This window comes from Myodes glareolus, chromosome 2, assembly GCF_982192425.1.
Source record: "Myodes glareolus chromosome 2, mMyoGla1.1, whole genome shotgun sequence".
In the NCBI taxonomy this organism is placed as follows: domain Eukaryota; kingdom Metazoa; phylum Chordata; class Mammalia; order Rodentia; family Cricetidae; genus Myodes; species Myodes glareolus.
The window spans coordinates 51,927,729-51,948,046 of record NC_142027.1 but is presented as its reverse complement, the minus strand read 5'-3'; the positions used below and the strand labels follow the sequence as shown (position 1 = coordinate 51,948,046).

Below are 20,318 nucleotides of genomic sequence, written 5' to 3'. Positions count from 1 at the left end.
TCATTAGAGAAAAAAAAACAACTAACTTCTAAGATATATTCATAAAACAACAAAGTAATATATAATAGTATAAAACAAAATCAATCACACCGAGGCTGGACAAGGAAATAGGAAAAGAATCCCAAGAGAAGGCAGAAGAATCAGAGACCTACTTGTTCACATGTTCAGGAGTCCCATAAAAGCAGTAAACTGAACACTATAATACAAACACAGAAGACCTGGTGCAGACCCCTGTAGCCTTGTGCTTGCTGCTTCAGTCTCTGTAAGGTCATGTGAACTTTGCTTAGTTGATTTAAGAGCTTTTTTCTCCTGGTGTCCTCCATCCCTCTGACTCATCCACTCTTTCCATCTTCTCTGCTGCAGGGTTTGTACAACACTGAGGGGATGGATTTGACAGGAACATCCCACTTAGAGCTTTGTTTTCTAAGGTATATCTCTGGCTCTTTCTCTGTCTGTCTGTCTGTCTGTCTGTCTGTCTGTGTCTGTTTCTCTGTGTTTCTCTCTCTTTTTTTCTGTTTCTGTCTCCACCCACCCCCATGTGGGTGTGAGTGTGTGTGAGTGTGTGTGTGTGTGTGTGTGTACTGGCTGTGGTTTTCTGTATTTTTTCCGGTCTGATACAGGAGGAAGCTTCTCTGATGATGGTTTAATAAAGCACTAATCTATGAGTATAGAAGAATATCATTAGGAGACATTTTATTGTTACTTTGGTTTTTCAGACCAGTACTGTTTGATTTTATCCTAGGTATCTGGGCAAGCTAGTCTCTAGTTCTTGGTCATTTAAGCAGTGCTAGATATTAGTTCTACCTCATGGAGTGGAACTTACGTTGATTTTGACATTGTCTGGGTACTCCCAGAAGCTTTATGCCATCATTCGCCGAGCCTAATTTGTAGGCAGGACAGCTCAAAGATTTTGTGGTGACTGAATGGAGCTTGAGTTTTTCTTTTGGTAACATGCAGAGTACCTTCCTATACCGGAACCTAGAATATCGGGATGAAAATTCTATGTAGGCATTAGTTCAACCTTTCCATGTTCAATGAGTTGTGTGAATGTTGTCTTCAGCAATAGGGCCTTGCTGTCAATTTGTGTAGCTTATTTTCTTGGCAGCAAACCAGGTTGCTTGGGGGATTTTTCATGGGGCTCCTTTGGCCAACAATTCAATTGGATGTAACCTGATCCCTGTATCGAATCTTCCTTTGGTAACAAGAGATGGACACTGGGTCTCTGTCTCCCTCATTATCTGGAGACTTCATTAGGATCATCTTCATATATTTTAGGAGTTTCCACCATTGTAGGATTCCATATCACATTTCAAATGCCAATTCTAGCCATCATTTTCTGAATGCCGTGTCCCCAACCTCCTTTCCACCTGATCCCCCTGTTCCCATCCCCCCACACCAAAACACACGCATAAAATCTATTCAATTTTCCTCCTAAGAAGATTCATGTCCCCCTTTAAGTCCTTTCCTCTATGCCTAATCTCCCTAGATCTATTTATTATAATTTAATTACTATTTATTTAATTTCCAATGTCCACATATATGTGAATAGAATACATACTATATATACCTTTCTAGGTTTGAGTTACCTCACTCAGCATGCCACTTTTCAAGAACCATCCACGTGCCTACAAATTCATGATGTCAATTTTTTTTAGACAGCTGAGTGATATTCCATTGTGTAAATGTATCACACTTTCTTCATTTTTCAGTGGAAGAACCCCCTTGGTTGTTTCCAATTTCTGGTTATTTTGAACACAGTAGCAATAACATTGTAGAGCAAATGTCTTTGTGATAGTATGAAGAGTCTTTTGAGTAAAAGCCCAAGAGTAGTACAGTCGAGTCTTGAGGTAAAAGGATTCTCATCTTTCTGAGGAAAAAGCATACTGACTTCCACAATGGTTGTACAAGTTTGCACTCCCACCTGCAATTGAATGTTGCCCTCTTTTCATATCCTGATGAGCATGAGCTTCACATGTATAATTGATCTTAGCCATCAGACAAGTGTAAGATGGAATCTCAGAGCAGTTTTGATTTGCATTTTCCCGATGGCTAAGGATGTTCAACATTTCTTTAAGTGTCTCTGGTACCCTTGAGTATCCTCTATTGAGAATTCTCTGTGTGGAACTGTACATTATTCCTCTATCAGATGTGAACTTTGCAAAACTCTTTTTTCATTCTTTGGGCAGCCAATTTGTCCAAAGCATGGTGTCCTTTTCATTACAGAAACTTTTCAGTTTCATGAGGTCCCATTTACTAATTGTTGATCTTCTTGTTTTCACTACTGGTGTTCTGTTAGGAATATCTCCTGTGCCAGTGCGCTCAAGGCTGTTCCCCCCTTTCATGTCTATCAGGCTCAATGGATCTGGTTTTATGTTAAGAGTTTTGATTCATTTGGAGTGGAGTTTTAGTGCAGGGTGATAGATATAAATCTGTTTACATTCTGCATGCAAACATCTAGTTTGACAAACACTGTTGACAAATGCTATCTTCTTTTCTGTGTGTATTTCTGGCTTCCTTATCAAAACTCCGGTGTCCATAGGTATGTGCATCATGTATGGATTTCCAATTCAATTCTATTGATCACCATGTCTGTTTTTATGCTAATGCCATGTGGTTTTCATGACTATAACTTTGTAATTGATTAATAAAACAGGAATGGTGATACCTCTTGCAGTTCTTATCTTCTTCAGTATTGTTTTGTATTTTCGTGGTTTTTGTTTTTCCTTATGAGACTGAGAATTGACCTTTCAAGATCTGTCAAGAATTGTGTTAGAATTTTAATTGGGAGTTCATTGAATCTGTAGATTTATTTTAGTAGGATCCAAACCTACTGATCCATGAGCATGGGATAAATGTCTATCTTCTAGGATCTTTTCCTATATTTTTCAAAAAAATTGAATTTGTGTCATACAAGGTTTTCCCTTGCTTTGTTATTTACCCCCAAGATATTTTGGATTATTGTGGGTTACTATGGATGATTTCTTTCTCATTTTTTTTAGCTAATCTTGTATCCAGCTACATTCCTGAAGGTGCTTAACATCTGTAGGAGCTCCAAGGCAGGATTTTTGGACTCACTTATGTATTCTATCATATCATATATCATATGCAAAAACCAAGTCTTACTTTTTCCTTTCCAATCTGTATCCCCTTGTTCTCCTTTTGTTGTCTTAGTGCTCTAGCTAGGAATTCAAATACTATATTGAATAGATATGGAGAGAGTAGAGAATCTTGATTTATTATTTATTTTAGTGGAATTGCTTTGAGTTTTTCTCTGTTTAAGTTGATGTTGGGTATGGGCTTGCTATAAAGTGCATATACTGTGCTAAGGTATGGCGTTGGTATTTCTAATCTTTTCATGACTTTGTTTTTATATTTATTTTTTCCCAGCCCAATCAATTTCCTGCCATCCTATCCAGCCTTCCCTCTTTCCATCACTTTCACTTTTCCATTGTCTTCAGAAAAGTGCAGGCCTCCCATGTATATCAGCCAGTCATGCACATCAAGTTGCAGTGAGACTAGGCACCTCCTACCCTATTAAGGCTGAATTAGGTGACCAAGAAAGAGAAAGGGTCCTAAAGTAGGTAACAGAGTCAAAGTCAGCTCCTTCTCCCTCTTTTAGGAATCTCACAAGAAGACCAAGTTATACAACTGTAATATTTGTGAATAGAACCTAGATCAGTCAGTCCCATGCAAATTCTCTGGTTGGAGGTTAAGTCCCTGTGAGCCCTCATGGACCCAAGGTAGTTGATTCTGTGGGGTTTCTTGGATTTTTCCTTGGTCACTCTTGATACCCATCTTCCACAGTATTCCCCCAGGTTGGTCTAATGTTTGGCCATGGGTCTGTATCTGTTTCTGTCAGTTGCTGGTGATACCTCTCTGATGACAATTTCAATAGGGAATTATCTATAGTGATAGCAGAATATCATTAGATATTACTTCACTGACTTTTTTCTGTTTTGTCGGTTATGTTTGGAACTATTCTAGGAGTGTGACTGTTCAGCCTCTGGGTTCTGGCCCTCTACACTGTGTCAGGGGTTGGCTCCCTCTCAAACATAGTACGGGTCTCCAGATGGATCAGTCAATGGTTGGCCAGACCCATAATTTCGGTTCTACCTGTGTCCCAGCATACCTTAAATGTAAGCAGAGACTGTGTTTCATTTCCCAGCACCCCGGACCCAAATAATCACACAGAAACTATATTAATTACAACACTGTTTGGTCTATTAGTTGAGATTCCTATTAACTAACTATTACATATTAAATTAAACCATTTCTATTACTTTATATTTTACCATGAGGCTTGTGGTTTATTACCTCTTGCTTCTTGAACTGCTACATGGCCCCTGCCTGACTCTGCCCTCATTCTCCCTGCATTCAGTTTAGTTTTCTCACATAGCTATATTCTGCCTGACCATAGGGCAAGGCAGATTCTCTACTAACCATTGGTAATGAAACATGCAACACACAGAAGGGCATCTGAAACAGCTCTCCTTTCCTGTCTAAATAAAAAGGAAGGTTTTAACTTCAACATAGTAAAATTACATATAGCAAAACAGGTATACCTGCAAAATTAAAGAAAATATTCTATCATCTCTTTTATCTTTGTGTGTTTTAAGTTTCATATCTAATTTATCTTTTATCATAACTATGGAAAACTATAGTGATCTATCTTTAACTTCATCAAAGACCCCAGAAAGATATAATATTACCTAAGTTAAGAGGAAGTGTGTTGTAAGCAACTTCTAAAACTCTAGATTGTCAGAAACATCTTGCTTCCTGTAGAGTCACCCAACGTTATTCTTAAAGTTGGCTCATCCATCTTCAGCCTATAGGCCCACAGTATCTGGCAGTTTATTTCTTGAAGCAGGAAATTTGAAAGACTGTTTTGCCGATATTTGCAGTTTCTCAGTCTCTTTCTTCTTAGTCCTGCAGAATGTCTGGCAGACTCTCTCATGAAGTAGGAACTCTGAAGGAGTGTCTCTCTTTCGTTTGGCAAGTTTGGCAGTCATTTTTCCCTGGGTCCTGTATGTTCAGTTTATACAGCATACTGTCTAGCAGTCCAAGCAAGAGCAATTTCTTGCCCAAATGACTACCCTTTTCATATTAAAGGAAAATTCCATAACGAGTTTCTTCAATGCCTATCAACCTCTCTGAAGTAACTGGTGCTGCCAGAAGTAGACATGCCTCACTGTCAAGAAAAGTCTGTTTTTAATACATTTTAATGTCATATTCTGTATGTCTTTTAAGTGTTGAAGATTATGAATCTAACTGAAATGTATCTCTGTATGTCTAGAAAACCTAACTAATACGACTACAAGTTTGATTAATAAAGTAATAATTAATCCATGATTTTACTTATACATTACCCTTTTAAATGAGCGGTATAAACATAATACCTTAGACAAGAATAAAAATATAAATACAGGAAAAATTTCACTAAATTTGTATCAATAAAGCAATGTTCATACCAATGTAAAGTGTTCGATTCTATATCATACCCCATCCCTTTTTTAGAAAGATATTGACTGTGACTGTTAACCACTTACAATCTGTCCCCTTTAAATGAAAACAAATGTTTATAAGCAATCATTTTGGGAATTTAGGCGTTTTTTTCTTCCAACTGCTTCCTGTTGTTTGTTAGGCAAACTACTTTTAGGGTTCATGGAGACCTTTCAGGTTTTGTTACATCAAACCACATTAGCCTGGAAGAATTCTGTAGGTTCTCATCTTCTGTCAAAACAAAAGCAGATCCTTTTTTCAAAGTAACATATATTTAGACTCAAATTTTTAAATCAAATGCTTATAAAATATATATGTTGGATTAGCTTAGCAGCCCATACCATGAAATGTCTCTCTGTACTTAGCTCATTCACAGTCAATAAATTAAAAGAACCCACAATAATATACATAATCCAGACTCGCCATGCATTTTCATTTTTATGTGGCTTATTTGTTTTATATTATTTTATTGTCTCTTTAAAGACTTTGTTTTATTGTTTAAAAATTTTTATTTCATTTTATAACTGTCTTTTCTCTTTTTCTTCTCTCTCCCAAGACTATATACACTTTTTCAGCACACTGTGTCTCATTTAGAGGTCTTTTATGTTTAAATCTCGCCTATTGTGTATCTGAAATCTTTTTCTGACAAGTAGTGTTTTTTAAATTGTAAGCTGTGTGATAGCTGCAGTTCTAGATATGGGTTCCACCTCTCTCAGCCTTTAAATATGGTGGAGGTACATTTACCACAAGCTCTAGGAGCCATGTTCACTACCCTATCACCATGGATGCAGTGGGTCGTTTTTGCTGACATTAAGCAAATTTCCACATGTTGCTCACAAATACTATAATTGGTCCAAAGAGCCAGAGCCTTTTCTGTCTCCAGCACAAATGAGGAAGCCATTGCTTAAAGGAGCAGTTCCTCTGCTAACTAACTATCAGCAAACAGAGTTTATCTGGAAAAAATGCAGCTAACCAGAAGCTACACTTGACCCCTGTCTTTGTGGCTCTAGAGGCCCTCTTTTATAAAACTTTTTTAGATCTTATGTCAATCCATACCAGAGGGTGGGCACAATTTGTAGGTGGAGACTCTTTTTTCATCCAAGACCCAAATAATCACATAGAAACTATATGAATTACAATACTGTTTGACCTATTAGCTCAGGCTTCTTAATAACTTACTCTTGCATCTTAAATTTATCCATTTCTATTATTTTATATTTTACCATGAGGCTTATGGTTTGTTACCTCTTGCGTCTTGAGTGACTAAATGGTGTCTACCTGACTCCAACTTCTTTTTTTGTGCACTTAGTTTAGTATTCCCACCTAGATATATCTTGCCTTGTCATAGGACAAAACAGTTTATATATTAACCAATGGTAATAAAACATACTCATAGCACACAGTGGGTAATCCCACATCAATTGAAGGCAGATATTGTGGGTTGAAGGTTATGTGGCTGGGTTTGTGTCCCAAACCAAATCTCCCATTGCTAGGAGTCTTAAAAGCGATCACCTTCATACATTCTTGGGAGCTTCCATTGCACTAGGTTTCCAGCTCATCCCAGAGGTACTCCTGATTCCAGTTCTCTTCTCTAGTACTCTGTCCCTTTATCTGCTGTGGGATAATGCTTTTGTACACTGCAAAGATTTGTCACTCATGTTGATTTAATAAAACTCTGATTGGCCAGTAACCAGACAGGAAGTATATGTGGGCAACCAGTCTAAGAGAATTCTGGGTAGATGAGTATTGGAGTTAATGATCGTTTGAAAGTCTGTTAGAATTCTGCACTAAAACCATCTGGTCCAGGATGATTTCTATTTGTTGTTTCCTTTTTGGTTGAGAGACTTTTAATGATTACTTCCATTTAATTAAGGATTAAGGTCTGTTTAAATTATTTATCTGACCTTGATTTAGCTTTGGTAAGTGGTACTTATTAACAAAATTATTTCTTTTAGGTTTCCAGTTTGTCAGAGTAAAGGTTTTGTAAAGTATGTCCTTATGATTCTCAGAATTTCTTGGTGTCTGTTGTTATATACTCCTTTTCTTTTTTTTTGTCTTTTTTTATTATTATTATTAAATTATAAAAGTTTCCATTTCAGCCCCTCCTCCCACCACCCTCCCACTCCCCCTACTCCCTCTCCCCCTCCCTCTCCATCCCCCAGAGCAGTCAGGGTTTCCTGCCCTGTGGGAAGCCCGAGTTCCTCCCCCCTCCCTCCAGGTCCAGGGAAGATGAGAGTCCAAACAGACTGGAGCGCCAAAATCCAGTACATGCAGAGGAAGCAAGTCCCAGTGTCATTGTCAACGGCTTTTCAAAAAGGCTCCGGGCCAGCCACATTCAGAGAATCTGGCTGGATCATGTCCTCGTTCAGTCCCAGTCCAACAGGCCTTGGTGGACTCCCATTATATCAGTCCCCTTGTATCAGTGGGTGCTCGCATCCCTCGCAGTCCTGATTACTTTTTTTATTTTCTTCATCATTCTGTTCTTCATTTGGACTGTGGAGTGCTCAGTTCGGTGTTCCAATATGGGTCTCCATCTGTATCGCCATCCAACGTCGGATGAAGGTTTCCTGTGCCTTTGCCTTCATTGCTCACGATCTCTTTCCTTCTGCCTCTCATTTGGACCTAGGGAGCTAGGTCCAGTGTTCCAACGTGGTTCTCCGCCTCCATCTCCATCCATCTCCAGATGAGGGTTCTATGGTGACATGCAAAATATTCATCAGTATGGTTGTGGGCCAAGGCCGGTTCAGGCACCCTCTCCTCTGTCCAGAGAAAAATCTGGGGATCTCTCCTTGGACCTGGGATCCCATATATAATCAAGTTTCCTATAAACCCTAAGATGACTCCCTTAGTTGAAATATATTCTTCCCTGATCCCTTATTCATCCTTCCTCCCTTCCCCGCATCCCGGTCAACCGAGCTTTCTCCATTCCTCCCCTACTCCCTTCTCTCTAATCATCTCCCCTTCCAACAACCCTCCCACCCCCCCCCCATGCACCCAAGGTTACCTGGGACTCTTGACTATTTCCTACCTCCTGGTGGATAGCTAAATAATCTTCATCAGGATCGTCTTCTTATTTAGCTTCTCTAGGATCACGAAAAATAGGCTCAAAGACCTTTAATTATGGTTAGAATCCACTTATGAGTGAATACCTACCGTGTTCCTCTTTTTGGGTCTGGCTTACCTCACTCAGTAAAGCGTTTTCTATGTCCATCCATTTGCATGCAAAATTCAAGATGTCATTATTTTTTACCGCTGAGTAAAACTCTAACGTGTATATGTTCCACACCTTTTTTAACCATTCTTCTATTGAGGGGCACCTCGGCTGTTTCCAGGTTCTGGCTATTACAAATAGTGCTGCTATGAACATAGTTGAACAAATGCTTTTGTTGTATGCTAGGGAATCTCTAGGGTAAATTCCCAAGAGTGGAATTGCTGGGTCCTGAGGGAGGTTGACTCCCAGTTTCCTGAGAAACCTCCACACTGATTTCCAAAGTGGCTGCACAAGTTTGCATTCCCACCAACAATGGATGAGTGTTCCCCTCATTCCACATCCTCTCCAGCATAGGTTATCATTGGTGTTTTTAACTTTAGCTATTCTGACAGGTGTAAGATGGTATCTCAAAGTGGTTTTGATTTGCATTTCCCTGATCGCTAAGGAGGTTGAGCATGACCTTAAGTGTCTTCTGGCCATTCGAAGTTCATCTGTTGTGAATTCTCTGTTCAGATCAGTACCCCATTTTTTAATTGGGTTATTTAGAGATTTAGTGTCTAGTTTCTTGAGTTCTTTGTATATTCTGGAGATCAGACCTTTGTCTGATGAGGGGTTGGTGAAGATCTTCTCCCAGTCAGAAGGCAGCCTTTTTGTCTTACTGACAGTGTCCTTTGCTTTACAGAAGCTTCTCAGTTTCAGCAGGTCCCATTTATTCATTGTTTCTCTTATTGTCTGTGCTGCTGGGGTCCTACTTAGGAAGTGGCCTCCTGTGCCTATATCTTGTAGACTACTTCCCACTTTCTCTTCTATCAGGTTCAAAGTGGACAGATTGATGTTGATGTCTTTAATCCATTTGGACTTGAGTTTTGTGCAAGGTGATAGATATGGATCTATTTTCATTCTTCTACAGGTTGACATCCAGTTATGCCAGCACCATTTGTTAAAGACGCTTTCCTTCTTCCATTGTATACCTTTAGTTCCCTTGTCAAAAATTAGGTGTTCGTAGGTTTGAGGGTTAGTATCTGGGTCTTCTATTCGATTCCATAGGTCGACTTCTCTGTTCTTATGCCAATACCAAGCTGTTTTCAATACTGTAGCTCTGTAATAGAGTTTGAAGTCAGGGATAGTAATGCCTCCAGAAGTTCCTTTATTGTATAAGATTGTTTTGGCTATCCTGGGTTTTTTGTTTTTCCATATAAACTTAATTATTGTTCTCTCAAGGTCTGTGAAGAAGTTTGATGGGATTTTGATGGGGATTGCATTGAATCTGTAGATTGCTTTTGGTAGAATTGCCATTTTTACTATGTTGATTCTCCCAATCCAAGAGCAGGGGAGGTCTTTCCATTTTCTGGTATCCTCCTCAATTTCTCTTTTCAAAGGCTTAAAGTTCTTGTCAAATAGGTCTTTCACATCCTTGGTTAGAGTAACCCCAAGATATTTTATGGTGTTTGTGGCTATCGTGAAAGGTGATGTTTCTCTGATTTCCCTCTCCGTTTCTTTATCCTTTGTGTATAGGAGTGCCACTGATTTTTTGGAGTTGATCTTGTATCCTGCCACGTTACTAAAGGTGTTTATCAGCTGTAGGAGTTCTTTGGTAGAGTTTTTGGGGTCGCTTATGTACACTATCATATCGTCTGCAAATAACGAAAGTTTCACTTCATCCTTTCCAATTCGAATCCCCTTGATCCCCTTATGTTGTCTTATTGCTATTGCTAGAACTTCAAGCACTATATTGAAGAGGTATGGAGAGAGTGGACAGCCTTGTCGTGTTCCTGATTTTAGTGGAAAGGCTTTGAGTTTCTCTCCATTCAATTTGATGTTAGCTGTCGGCTTGCTGTATATTGCTTTTATTATATTTAGGTATGATCCTTGTATCCCCAGTCTCTCCAACACCTTTATCATAAAAGGGTGTTGAATTTTGTCAAACGCTTTTTCAGCATCCAATGAAATGATCATATGATTTTTTTCTTTCCGTTTATTTATGTGATGGATTACATTGATAGATTTGCGTATGTTGAACCATCCCTGCATCTCTGGGATGAAGCCTACTTGATCATAATGGATGATTTTTCTAATGTGTTCTTGGATTCGGTTTGCCAGTATTTTATTGAGAATTTTCGCATCGATGTTCATGAGTGAGATTGGCCTGTAATTCTCTTTCTTGGTTGTGTCTTTGTGTGGTTTTGGTATTAGGGTGACTGTAGTTTCATAAAAGGAGTTTGGCAGTGACTTTTCTTTTTCTATATTGTGGAATACATTAAGGAGTATAGGTATTAGCTCTTCCTGGAAGTTCTGGTAGAATTCTGCATTGAAACCATCTGGTCCTGGGCTTTTTTTGGTAGGGAGATTTTTGATAACAGCTTCTAGTTCTTCACGACTAACAGGTCTATTTAGATTGTTCACCTGTTCTTGGTTCAACTTTGGTATATGGTACTTATCTAAAAAAATGTCCATTTCTTTTACATTTTCCAACTTTGTGGCATATAAACTTTCGTAGTAAGATCTAATGATTCTCTGTATTTCCTCTGTGTCTGTGGTTATGTCCCCCTTTTCATTTCTGATCCTATTAATTTGCAAGTTCTCTCTCTGCCGTTTGATTAGTTTGGATAGGGGTTTGTCAATCTTGTTAATTTTCTCCAAGAACCAGCTTTTTGCTTCATTGATTCTTTGAATTGTTTTCTGTGTTTCTATTTTGTTGATTTCAGCCCTCAGTTTGATTATTTCCAGTCTTCTACTCCTCCTGGGTAAATCAGCTTCTTTTTTTTTCTAGAGCTTTCAAGTGTGTTGTTAAGTCTCCAATGTGTGCTTTCTCTGTTTTCTTTAGGTGGGCACTTAGTGCTATGAACTTTCCTCTTAGCACTGCTTTCATTGTGTCCCATAGGTTTGAATACGTTGTGTCTTTGTTTTCATTATATTCAAGGAAGACTTTAATTTCTTTCTTTATTTCTTCCTTGACCCAGGGGTGATTTAGTAGTTGACTGTTCAACTTCCATGAGTTTGTTGGCTTCATGGGGGTACCATTGTTGTTGAATTCTAATTTTAATCCATGGTGATCTGACAAGACACAGGTGGTCACTAATATTTTTTTGTATCTGTGGAAGTTTGCTTTGTTACCAAGTATGTGGTCAATTTTCGAGAAGGTTCCATGAGCTGCAGCGAAGAAGGTATACTCTTTCCTATTTGGGTGGAGTGTTCTATAGATGTCTGTTAAGTCCATTTGATTCAGTACCTCCAGTAAATCTCTTATTTCTCTGTTAGGTTTCTGTCTGATTGACCTGTCCATTGGTGAGAGAGGAGTGTTGAAGTCTCCTACTATTAGTGTGTGTGGTTTGATGACTGCCTTGAGTTCTAGAAGAGTTTCTTTTACATATGTGGGTGCCTTTATATTAGGGGCATAGATATTCAAGATTGAGACTTCTTCCTGATGAATTGTTCCTGTTATGAGTATGAAATGTCCATCTCCATCTCTTCTGATTGATTTTAGTTTGAAGTCGATTTTGTTAGATATTAGAATGGCCACACCCGCTTGTTTCTTAGGTCCATTTGATTGGAAAACCTTTTCCCAACCCTTTACTCTGAGTAGGTGTCTGTCTTTGTGGTTGAGGTGTGTTTCTTGTAGACAGCAGAATGTTGGATCCTGTTTTCGTATCCAATCTCTAAGTCTGTGCCTCTTTATAGGTGAGTTGAGACCATTGATATTAAGTGATATTAATGACCAGTGATCGATGACTCCGGTCATTTTTTTGGGTAGTAGCGTGTATGTGTTTTCCTTCTTTGAGTTGTGCTTGTGGAGGGTCGCTAAATGTCTGAGTTAATGTAGGCAGTGTTGGGAATGTTGGATTCCTTGGGTTGTGATTTTCCTTCTAGTATTCTCTGTAAGGCTGGATTAGTAGCTACGTATTGTTTAAATTTGTTTTTATCCTGGAATATTTTGTTTTCTCCGTTGATAGTGAACAATAGCTTGGCTGGGTAAAGTAGTCTGGGTTTGCATCCATTGTCTCTTAGTTTCTGCAGTACCTCTATCCAGGACCTTCTGGCTTTCATTGTTTCCATAGAGAAGTCTGGTGTAAGTCTGATAGGTTTACCTTTATAAGTTACTTGACCTTTTTCCTTTGCAGCTTTCAATATCCTTTCTTTAGTCTGAATGCTTTGTGTTTTGATTACTATATGACGAGGGGATGTTTTTTTCTGATCCAGTCTATTCGGTGTTCTGTATGCTTCTTGAACCTTCATAGGAATATCGTTCTTTAGGATGGGAAAGTTTTCTTCTATAATTTTGTTGAGTATATTTTCTGGACCTTTGAAATGCAATTCTTCTCCTTCTTCTACTCCTATTATTCTTAGATTTGGTTTTTTTATTGTGTCCCACAGTTCCTGAATGTTTTGTGATGAGAATTTGTTGGATTTGCTGTTTTCTTTGGACAGAGTGTTTAATTTCTCTATGGTGTCCTCAGAGTCTGAGATTCTTTCTTCTATCTCTTGTATTCTATTGGTTAAGCTTGTTTCTGAAGTCTCTGTTCGTTTACCCAGATTTTCCATAGCCAGCCGGCCCTCGGTTTGTGATTTCTTCATTGACTCCATTTCAGTTTTCAAATCTTGAACTGTTTCTATTACCTGTTTGATTGTTTTTTCTTGGTTTCCCAGAATTTCATTTACGGATTTACTCATTTCTTCAAACTTTTTGTTATATTTCTCTTCCATTTCTTTACTCATTTCCTCAATTTTTTTGTTATACTTATCTTCCATTTCTTTACGGCAGATTTTCACCTCCTGTTTAATTTCCTCTATTATTTTCATAAAGAAGCGCTTAGAGTCAATTTCTTCTATTTCTTCTGGCGTAGGGTGTTCAATTCTTCTAGTTTCGAGCTCCCTGGATTCTGGCGGTGTCATGTTGCCTTTCAGGTTGTTGGAGGAATTCTTGCATTGGCGCCTGCCCATCTCTTCCACTCTGGATGAAACTCCTCAGCACTTTCTGGATAGAACTCCTCAGCACTCTCTGGGTAGGACTTCACAGCACTCTCTGGATAGAGCTCCTCAGCCCTCTCTGGGAAGAACTGCTCAGCAGGGCAACAGGGCTAGCTGGTCTTCCCAGGACTCAGGAGACAAAGGGCCCGCAGCAGTGGGGGGAGGGGAGGGGTCCCTTGGAACACCGAAGACCCTGCCGCAGAAGCTGAGGGGGGGAGGGCTGTGCTCCCTTCCCAGACAGGCAGGCAGGCTGCCCAGGCTAGCACCCACTCACCTCTCTGGGAAGAACTGCTCAGCAGGGCAACAGGGCTAGCTGGTCTTCCCAGGACTCCTATATACTCCTTTTCATTTCTGATTTTGTTTCCTTTGTGAATAGTTCATGCCTTATAGTTAATTTGGATAAAAGTTTATCAATCTTGCTATTTTTTTTTCAAAGAACCAACATTTCTTTCCTTGATTCGTTGTATTGTTTCCTTGGTTCTATTTTATTGACTTCTACTTTCAGTTGGATTATTTCCTACCATCTACTCCACTTGACTTAACTTGTTTCTTTTTGTTCTAGAGCTTTCAGTTGTACTGTTAGGTTGCTAGTGTGAAATCTCCCTAGGTTTTTTTCTAGGTAGGTACTTAGTGCCATGAACTTTCCTCTTAGGACCGTGCTCATTGTGAACCATGAGTTTGGTTATGCTGTGTATTCATTTTCATTCAATTTTAAAAAGTCTTACATTTCTTTCTGTGTTTTTGTCTTTATCCATTTTTCATTCAGTAGAGAGTTGATCAGTTTCCATGAGTTAGTAAGGTTTCTGTTGCTTCTGTTACTGCTAATATCCATCTTTAATCTGTAGTGATCCAGCAGGATGCAGGTACTTATTTTGACTTTTCTGTATCTATTTGCTTTGTCTCAGAGTATGTGGCCAATTTGGACAAAGTTCCATGAAGTACTGAGAAAAAGGTATATTTTCTGTGTTTTGGTGAAATGTTTTGTAAATATCTATTATATCCATTTGGTTTATAATGTTTGTTAGCTCCAGTATTTCTTTTTTGTTTTTGTCTGATGACCTGTCAATTGGTCAGAGAGGGGTATTGAAGGGTCCCACTATTAATGTATGAGGGTCACTATGTGATTTATGTTGTAATAATATTTCTTTTGCAAATTGGATTCCCTTTTGTTTGGCGCATAGATATTAAGAATTGAAATGTGTTTTTAGTTGATTTTCCCTTTGATGTGTATATAGTGTTCTTTCTGATCTCTTTGGATTAGTTTTGGTTTAAAGTATAGTGTTAGAGATTAAAGTGATTATCACAACTTGTTTTGAGGGGAAAAAGCAAACCAAAAGTGGAAGGTGGAACTCCTGGTCTCAGGCTTCCATCTTTGGAGGACCCGCCCCTGTGTCCACCAAACCTTGGCCCCTCCCTGGAGGGGTTTCATGGTGGCCTGCCAAGCCTTTGGCCCTCCCTGGAGGAGTGTCAAATCAGCCCACCAAAACCTTGACCCCTCCCATGGAGGAGGATCAAGGCAGCCCACCAAAATCTTGACTACTCCCCCAGTCTATTTAAACTGCTTCCCCGGAAAGTTCCCTCGTAGTCTCTTCTCTTTCCCACCGTGATCGCAGTTGCTGTTTTCCAGTTTCCCTTGGGGCCACCCAAGAACACAGGAATCCCATTAAACTTGGACCTCCTTTAATTTGGCTTATTGGGACTTGGCTTGATTGGGATTTTTGCATAGGCAGAGAGCTTGCTTTAGGAAAAATTCCTAACATCTGGAGGTCCCACCAATATAGGGCGGCCTTTCCACCTGGCCTATGGCCACATTTCAAAAGCGCCCTAGTCTACTATCCGAGCTCTCCTTGCCACACTAACACTGGCTCCCAAACTATGGTGGCTGTGTCTTGGTGAGTCCTCTTTTTTTGTCTATGTTATAGGGTTTTGGGGGACCCATTTGTATTTGCTTTTGTCAATTATTGGACTTTTGTGAAAGCTGTGGGCATACGCCAAGAGTCTGATCTCAGGAGCTAGGCAGGGCCTAGCTGAGGTGGGTTTTGTTTGCTCTAGGGATCCCTAGCATTCAATTTCTATGACCCCATTTAGGTCTTAGAGCTAATTTAGGCCACACAGTCGGGGATAGACTTTAAAATGGGCACTTGCAGTTTAAAGACAGATCTGCTGTCACACCTGGGATGCCTCTTACAAAATCATGATAAATTGGGGCTGTCCAATATGATCTGGCCCAAATGGTTAATTTCCCTAAGTTCTAAGATTTGGCCTCAATACTCTCTTGACAGTGGGGCACATTGGCCACCAAAAGGAAGCCTTGAGCTTACCATCCTCGGACCTAGAAAATTTTTATTGTCCTAGGGACAAATGGGCAGAGCTTACATGTGCCCATGGTTTGGGGGCTCTGCACTCATGCTCTTCCCTCAGTAGCCAGTGTCTCGCAGCACTCTTCTCGGTTTCTGGGGCGGTGATGCCTCCAAATTCCCAATCATCTGTTAATTGGGACCCTGACAATTCCAGCTGGATCATGCAGACAGAGGCACTGGCCCCTCCCCCACTCCCTCAAACTCACTCTAGTAGAGAGGCCATTGTGTGAAACTTTGAGGTTGATGCCTTGGAGAATTCAAGATGTCAAAGATACCAGAGTCATGGGAGACCTGTCAAGGAGAGCTGTGAACAGGGAGTGGAACCAGCCCCAGAGAAAGAAGGTGTGTGGCTGTCACCAAAACTGAACAGAGTTGGAGATCTGAAGAGTGTTTTGACATCAGACATGGAGATGCAGAGTTTGGAACTTCCTTGCTGATTTCCAGTTTGCTCTGGTACAGTATTCCCTTCCCCATGTTTTGGAAGAGTAAAGTATATTACTATAATGTGCCATTATACATTGGAAGTATGTGATCTGCAGTTTTATTTTTATAGATGATTACAGTTAAGAAATTGCATGAACTTCAAATAAATACTTTGAACATTGGACTTTAAATATCATTGAGACTGTGTACTTTTTTCAAAAACTATGGGGTCTTTTGAATTTGGACTAAATGAATTTTGCACTATGGTATTATTATGGGAGACAGGGAGTGGAATTTGAATGTAATTGCCCACCAGAATTCCAAAGAGACTGGCAGTATTAAGAGGTGTAGCACTGTTGAGATAGGTATGATCTTGTTGGAGAAAGTGTGTGAGTGTGGGGACAGGATTTGAGATCTCTTTTACTTGAACTTTACTCAGTGTCTGTCAACTTCCTGTAGCCTACAAGATGCAGGACTCTCAGCTACTGCTCCAGCACATTTGCCTGCATCCACCATGCCCACAATGATGAAAATGAACTGAAACTCTGAAACTGTAAGCAAGCCACCCCAATTAAATGTTATAATTTATAAGATTGGTCATGGTCATGGTATGTCTTCATAGCAATAGAAACACTAACTAAGAGAATTACATTTAAGGGAAGAACAAAAATAATCCAGAATATGCACATGAGTAGAACACAACCAACTTTAATGATAATAAACTTCCAAATTGACAAAGTAACTATTTATTTCAATTAGAATTAACCCCAGCTATTTGCAATGTAAAATCACAGTACTGTGAAAAAGATGGTTTATTCTCTCTTACACTAAGATAGTTTTAGGACTGGCGGAGCAAATCTACAGTCATCAGGCCCAAGTTCTTCCATTTTTCTGTTATTTTTTTCTTCAATTAGTAGCATCCATCCTCAGCAAAATCCATGTATCAAGTAACTCTGGGACCTGCAGGTATCACACGAGTACTGCAGTTTCACAGATAACACTAGAGAGCACAAGAAAACCCTTTCCTTTCACTAAAGGGCTGTTCTGAAAATGTCACACTTATTATTTCCCAAACTCATGGTCAGGATCAGATGCAAGGGAAACTGAAAGAGGCTACTAGCTGTGTCTGTCCTTACATAATTGGAGTTGTGTTATTGAGCAATGTCTGAGTTACTTTATGACACAAATGTGCTACCTGATAAGCAACTACAGAAACTCTATGGCAATGACCGTTCATTTGTCCAGGGTTAGCAGGAATCATCATGTCTGATGATTTTTGATTGAGATTGCTCAAGGGTCTGAGGGGAAGCTCACTTCTGGATACTTGAGCTGTTCAACACAGAGAGGAAAGACTGGACTGACATGGATCTACTGTATTCTATTCTCATCCTCCAGCAGGTAGGTCATCCATATTCCCACAGAATGAAAAGGAAAAACATTCAGGACCTTTTGAGACCCAAACTCACAACTGACAAACTGTCATTTATATATCTCTTTATTGGCCAGAGAGAACTATTTGGAGTGAATGAAAACTGTCCATAAACTCTTTATGGAAAGTACTTTGAGATCTACTAGAAACAAGACAAGAGAGGTGGGGTGAAGATTCAGTCATGAAGAGAAGTGTCTTCCACAAGTAGAACAGGGAAGAGAGACAACAAACCAAGCTACTTGTTCTCTCTGCACCTGTATTTCCTAGTTCTCTTACAGAATTACAGAACTAGATCTCTTAACCCTTTATACACTGACTTAAACATAAAGATGTTGTGATGAAAAAGGAGATAAAAGGAGCTCATTCCTTAGATGTATTTGAGTGACAATTATGAACTTATTTACTGCTTGACACATACTGATTTCCTGCTATTAAACTAGGCATTAATTTTGATATTAGCACTATTCCTTGTTGTTAGTAGTTTTTACTTTTTGTTTTTGCTCTTTGCACTTTTGGGGGCACACTATCCGGCTCCCAATAAATCACATGGAGTCTTATTACTTATAAATGCCCGGCCATAGCTTGGCTTGTTTCTTGTTCACTTCTCTTAATTTAAATAATCCTGTCTACCTTTTGCCTCTGGGCTTTTACCTTTCTAGACACTCTTCTTTACTTCTTATTCCATCCCTGCTGTGTAACTGGGTGGCTGGCCCCTGATGTCCTCCTCCCTTATTTTCTCACTTCTTTGATGCCCTTCCCAGATTTCTCCTCCTATTTACTCAATCTGCTTGCCAGTCCTGACTATTTTTCTGTATCCAGAAGTTGGATGTTCATTTCTTTAGTAGACCAATCTGGTTAATCATGCAAGAAGCACAGCTTTAACCAAATGAATTAATTAATCACAGAATTAACCCAATCCAAAAAAAATGCAGCACATCTTTGCATCATTAAACAAATGTTCTGGAGCAGAAACAAATTCAACACATCTGAACAAATATTCCACAAGTCAATAAAAATTCCTGCTATTTATTGTGAGCAGAGATTTTCTAAGTGTGCACCAATCCATAAACTTTTTCTTCAAACAAACTAGCTTACGTTGTCAAGGCTTCCTACAAGTGAGTGTGGTCATAGGACTGAACAGGTGGGCTCACTACTCCTGGACAGACTCATAAATTATCCCAAATACAATCCTCTCCTCTCCCTAGTCAAAACTGTAAATAAACTACTCTAAGAACAGATTTGTAGAATAAAATAGTAGCTTAGAACAGCACCCCTTTATTCTCTGCCCTGGCATGATTAACTACACAAAAGTGTGAAATGGAGAGGGCTTAAACTTTTCAAGAAGCACCCGAGGCTACTATCCTGTTATCCTCTAGAATCAGGCATTCATTTTCTACCCAGACTTTAATAAAAGGTAATTGCTAAAATCACTTGCCACTTTACCCAAGAAATAATTCTTTTAAATGAAAATATATTTTTTATTATAGGACTACTATCTGTGTCATGGAAAGATAAGGTCTTGGTTTACAGTTGTTAGGATTCAACAGTATGTTACCCTTGCCCTCGTTGACAACCCCAAACACTGTATTCACATTGGAGACAGCAAAGGGGATTGAGACCCTGAGATTCTAAACAGTAAGGGGATTTCCAGTGTTATCTCCATGACACTGGCAGTGCTTTCTCTGGGCTCAACTTTTAACACCTACTAAACTACAGAGATATGTATAAAAATGGTTCCTAGCTAATTAATTTTAAGAAAGACAACTGTCTAGTTACTTGGTAGCAAGCAAGGAAAAAAGCTATCTAGTGGCTAACTTGAAGGTGTTCCTTGTCATGGTATCTGACTGTGTAACATTTATGATCACATAAAATGTGCTAGGAACAGGAAGTTGGTAGAAGCTAACCTGGAGGATGTGGGATACAGAAATCTATCCAGCATGGTTGCTCACCATTGGCTAAGCCTTCTTCTTCTTCGGTTTGAGAAGTGGGGAAAGAAGAGAGTAGAGAGCCATTCATACATGCATGGCAGTAAGGCCCAAGCTTTTTCCTGTATAGTCATACTGTGAGACCATCAGCTGTCATATGACTTCTGACAAACCTGAAGACATCAGGAGCAGGTAGACTGGATGTCAGTGAGAAAGGTGATGGCAAATGGCTGTTTTCTTGTGCTGTGTCATCAGACTAATGGGCTTCAGAAATCTAGATTTTCATTTTCTAGAAATAAACAAAAACAAATATTATAAAATACAATTAAGCAGGAATGAACAGAAACCCATGGGAATCAAGAAACTTGCAAATAAATTCATAAACTTCCAGCAATTTCATTTCTACCACTGGTTCCTGAAAGAGAAGGCCAGGCTAAGTCCCTCCTCAGAACTACAGCAAGTTAGATACTTTGTCATTACTGTGGGTATCCGTGACAGGGCTCCAT

General features: G+C 39.3%; 1 protein-coding gene across 3 annotated transcripts in view; it reads right to left on the bottom strand.

Annotated features, from left to right (window-relative positions):
* The window catches only part of LOC125392707 (cell surface glycoprotein CD200 receptor 2-like), a 211,600-nt gene that overhangs the window by 43,649 nt on the left and 147,633 nt on the right, over positions 1-20,318 (bottom strand). For 2 of the 3 annotated variants that reach the window (XM_087900353.1, XM_085685572.2), the window contains one exon: positions 17,149-20,101. The exons of the other annotated variant lie outside the window; for it this stretch is intronic. In XM_087900353.1, coding sequence (XP_087756479.1) covers positions 20,095-20,101 — 7 coding nt within the window. In that variant the 3' untranslated portion in view covers positions 17,149-20,094. Of the gene's footprint in view, positions 1-17,148; positions 20,102-20,318 lie in introns of those variants that run through there. 3 annotated transcript variants of the gene reach the window in all.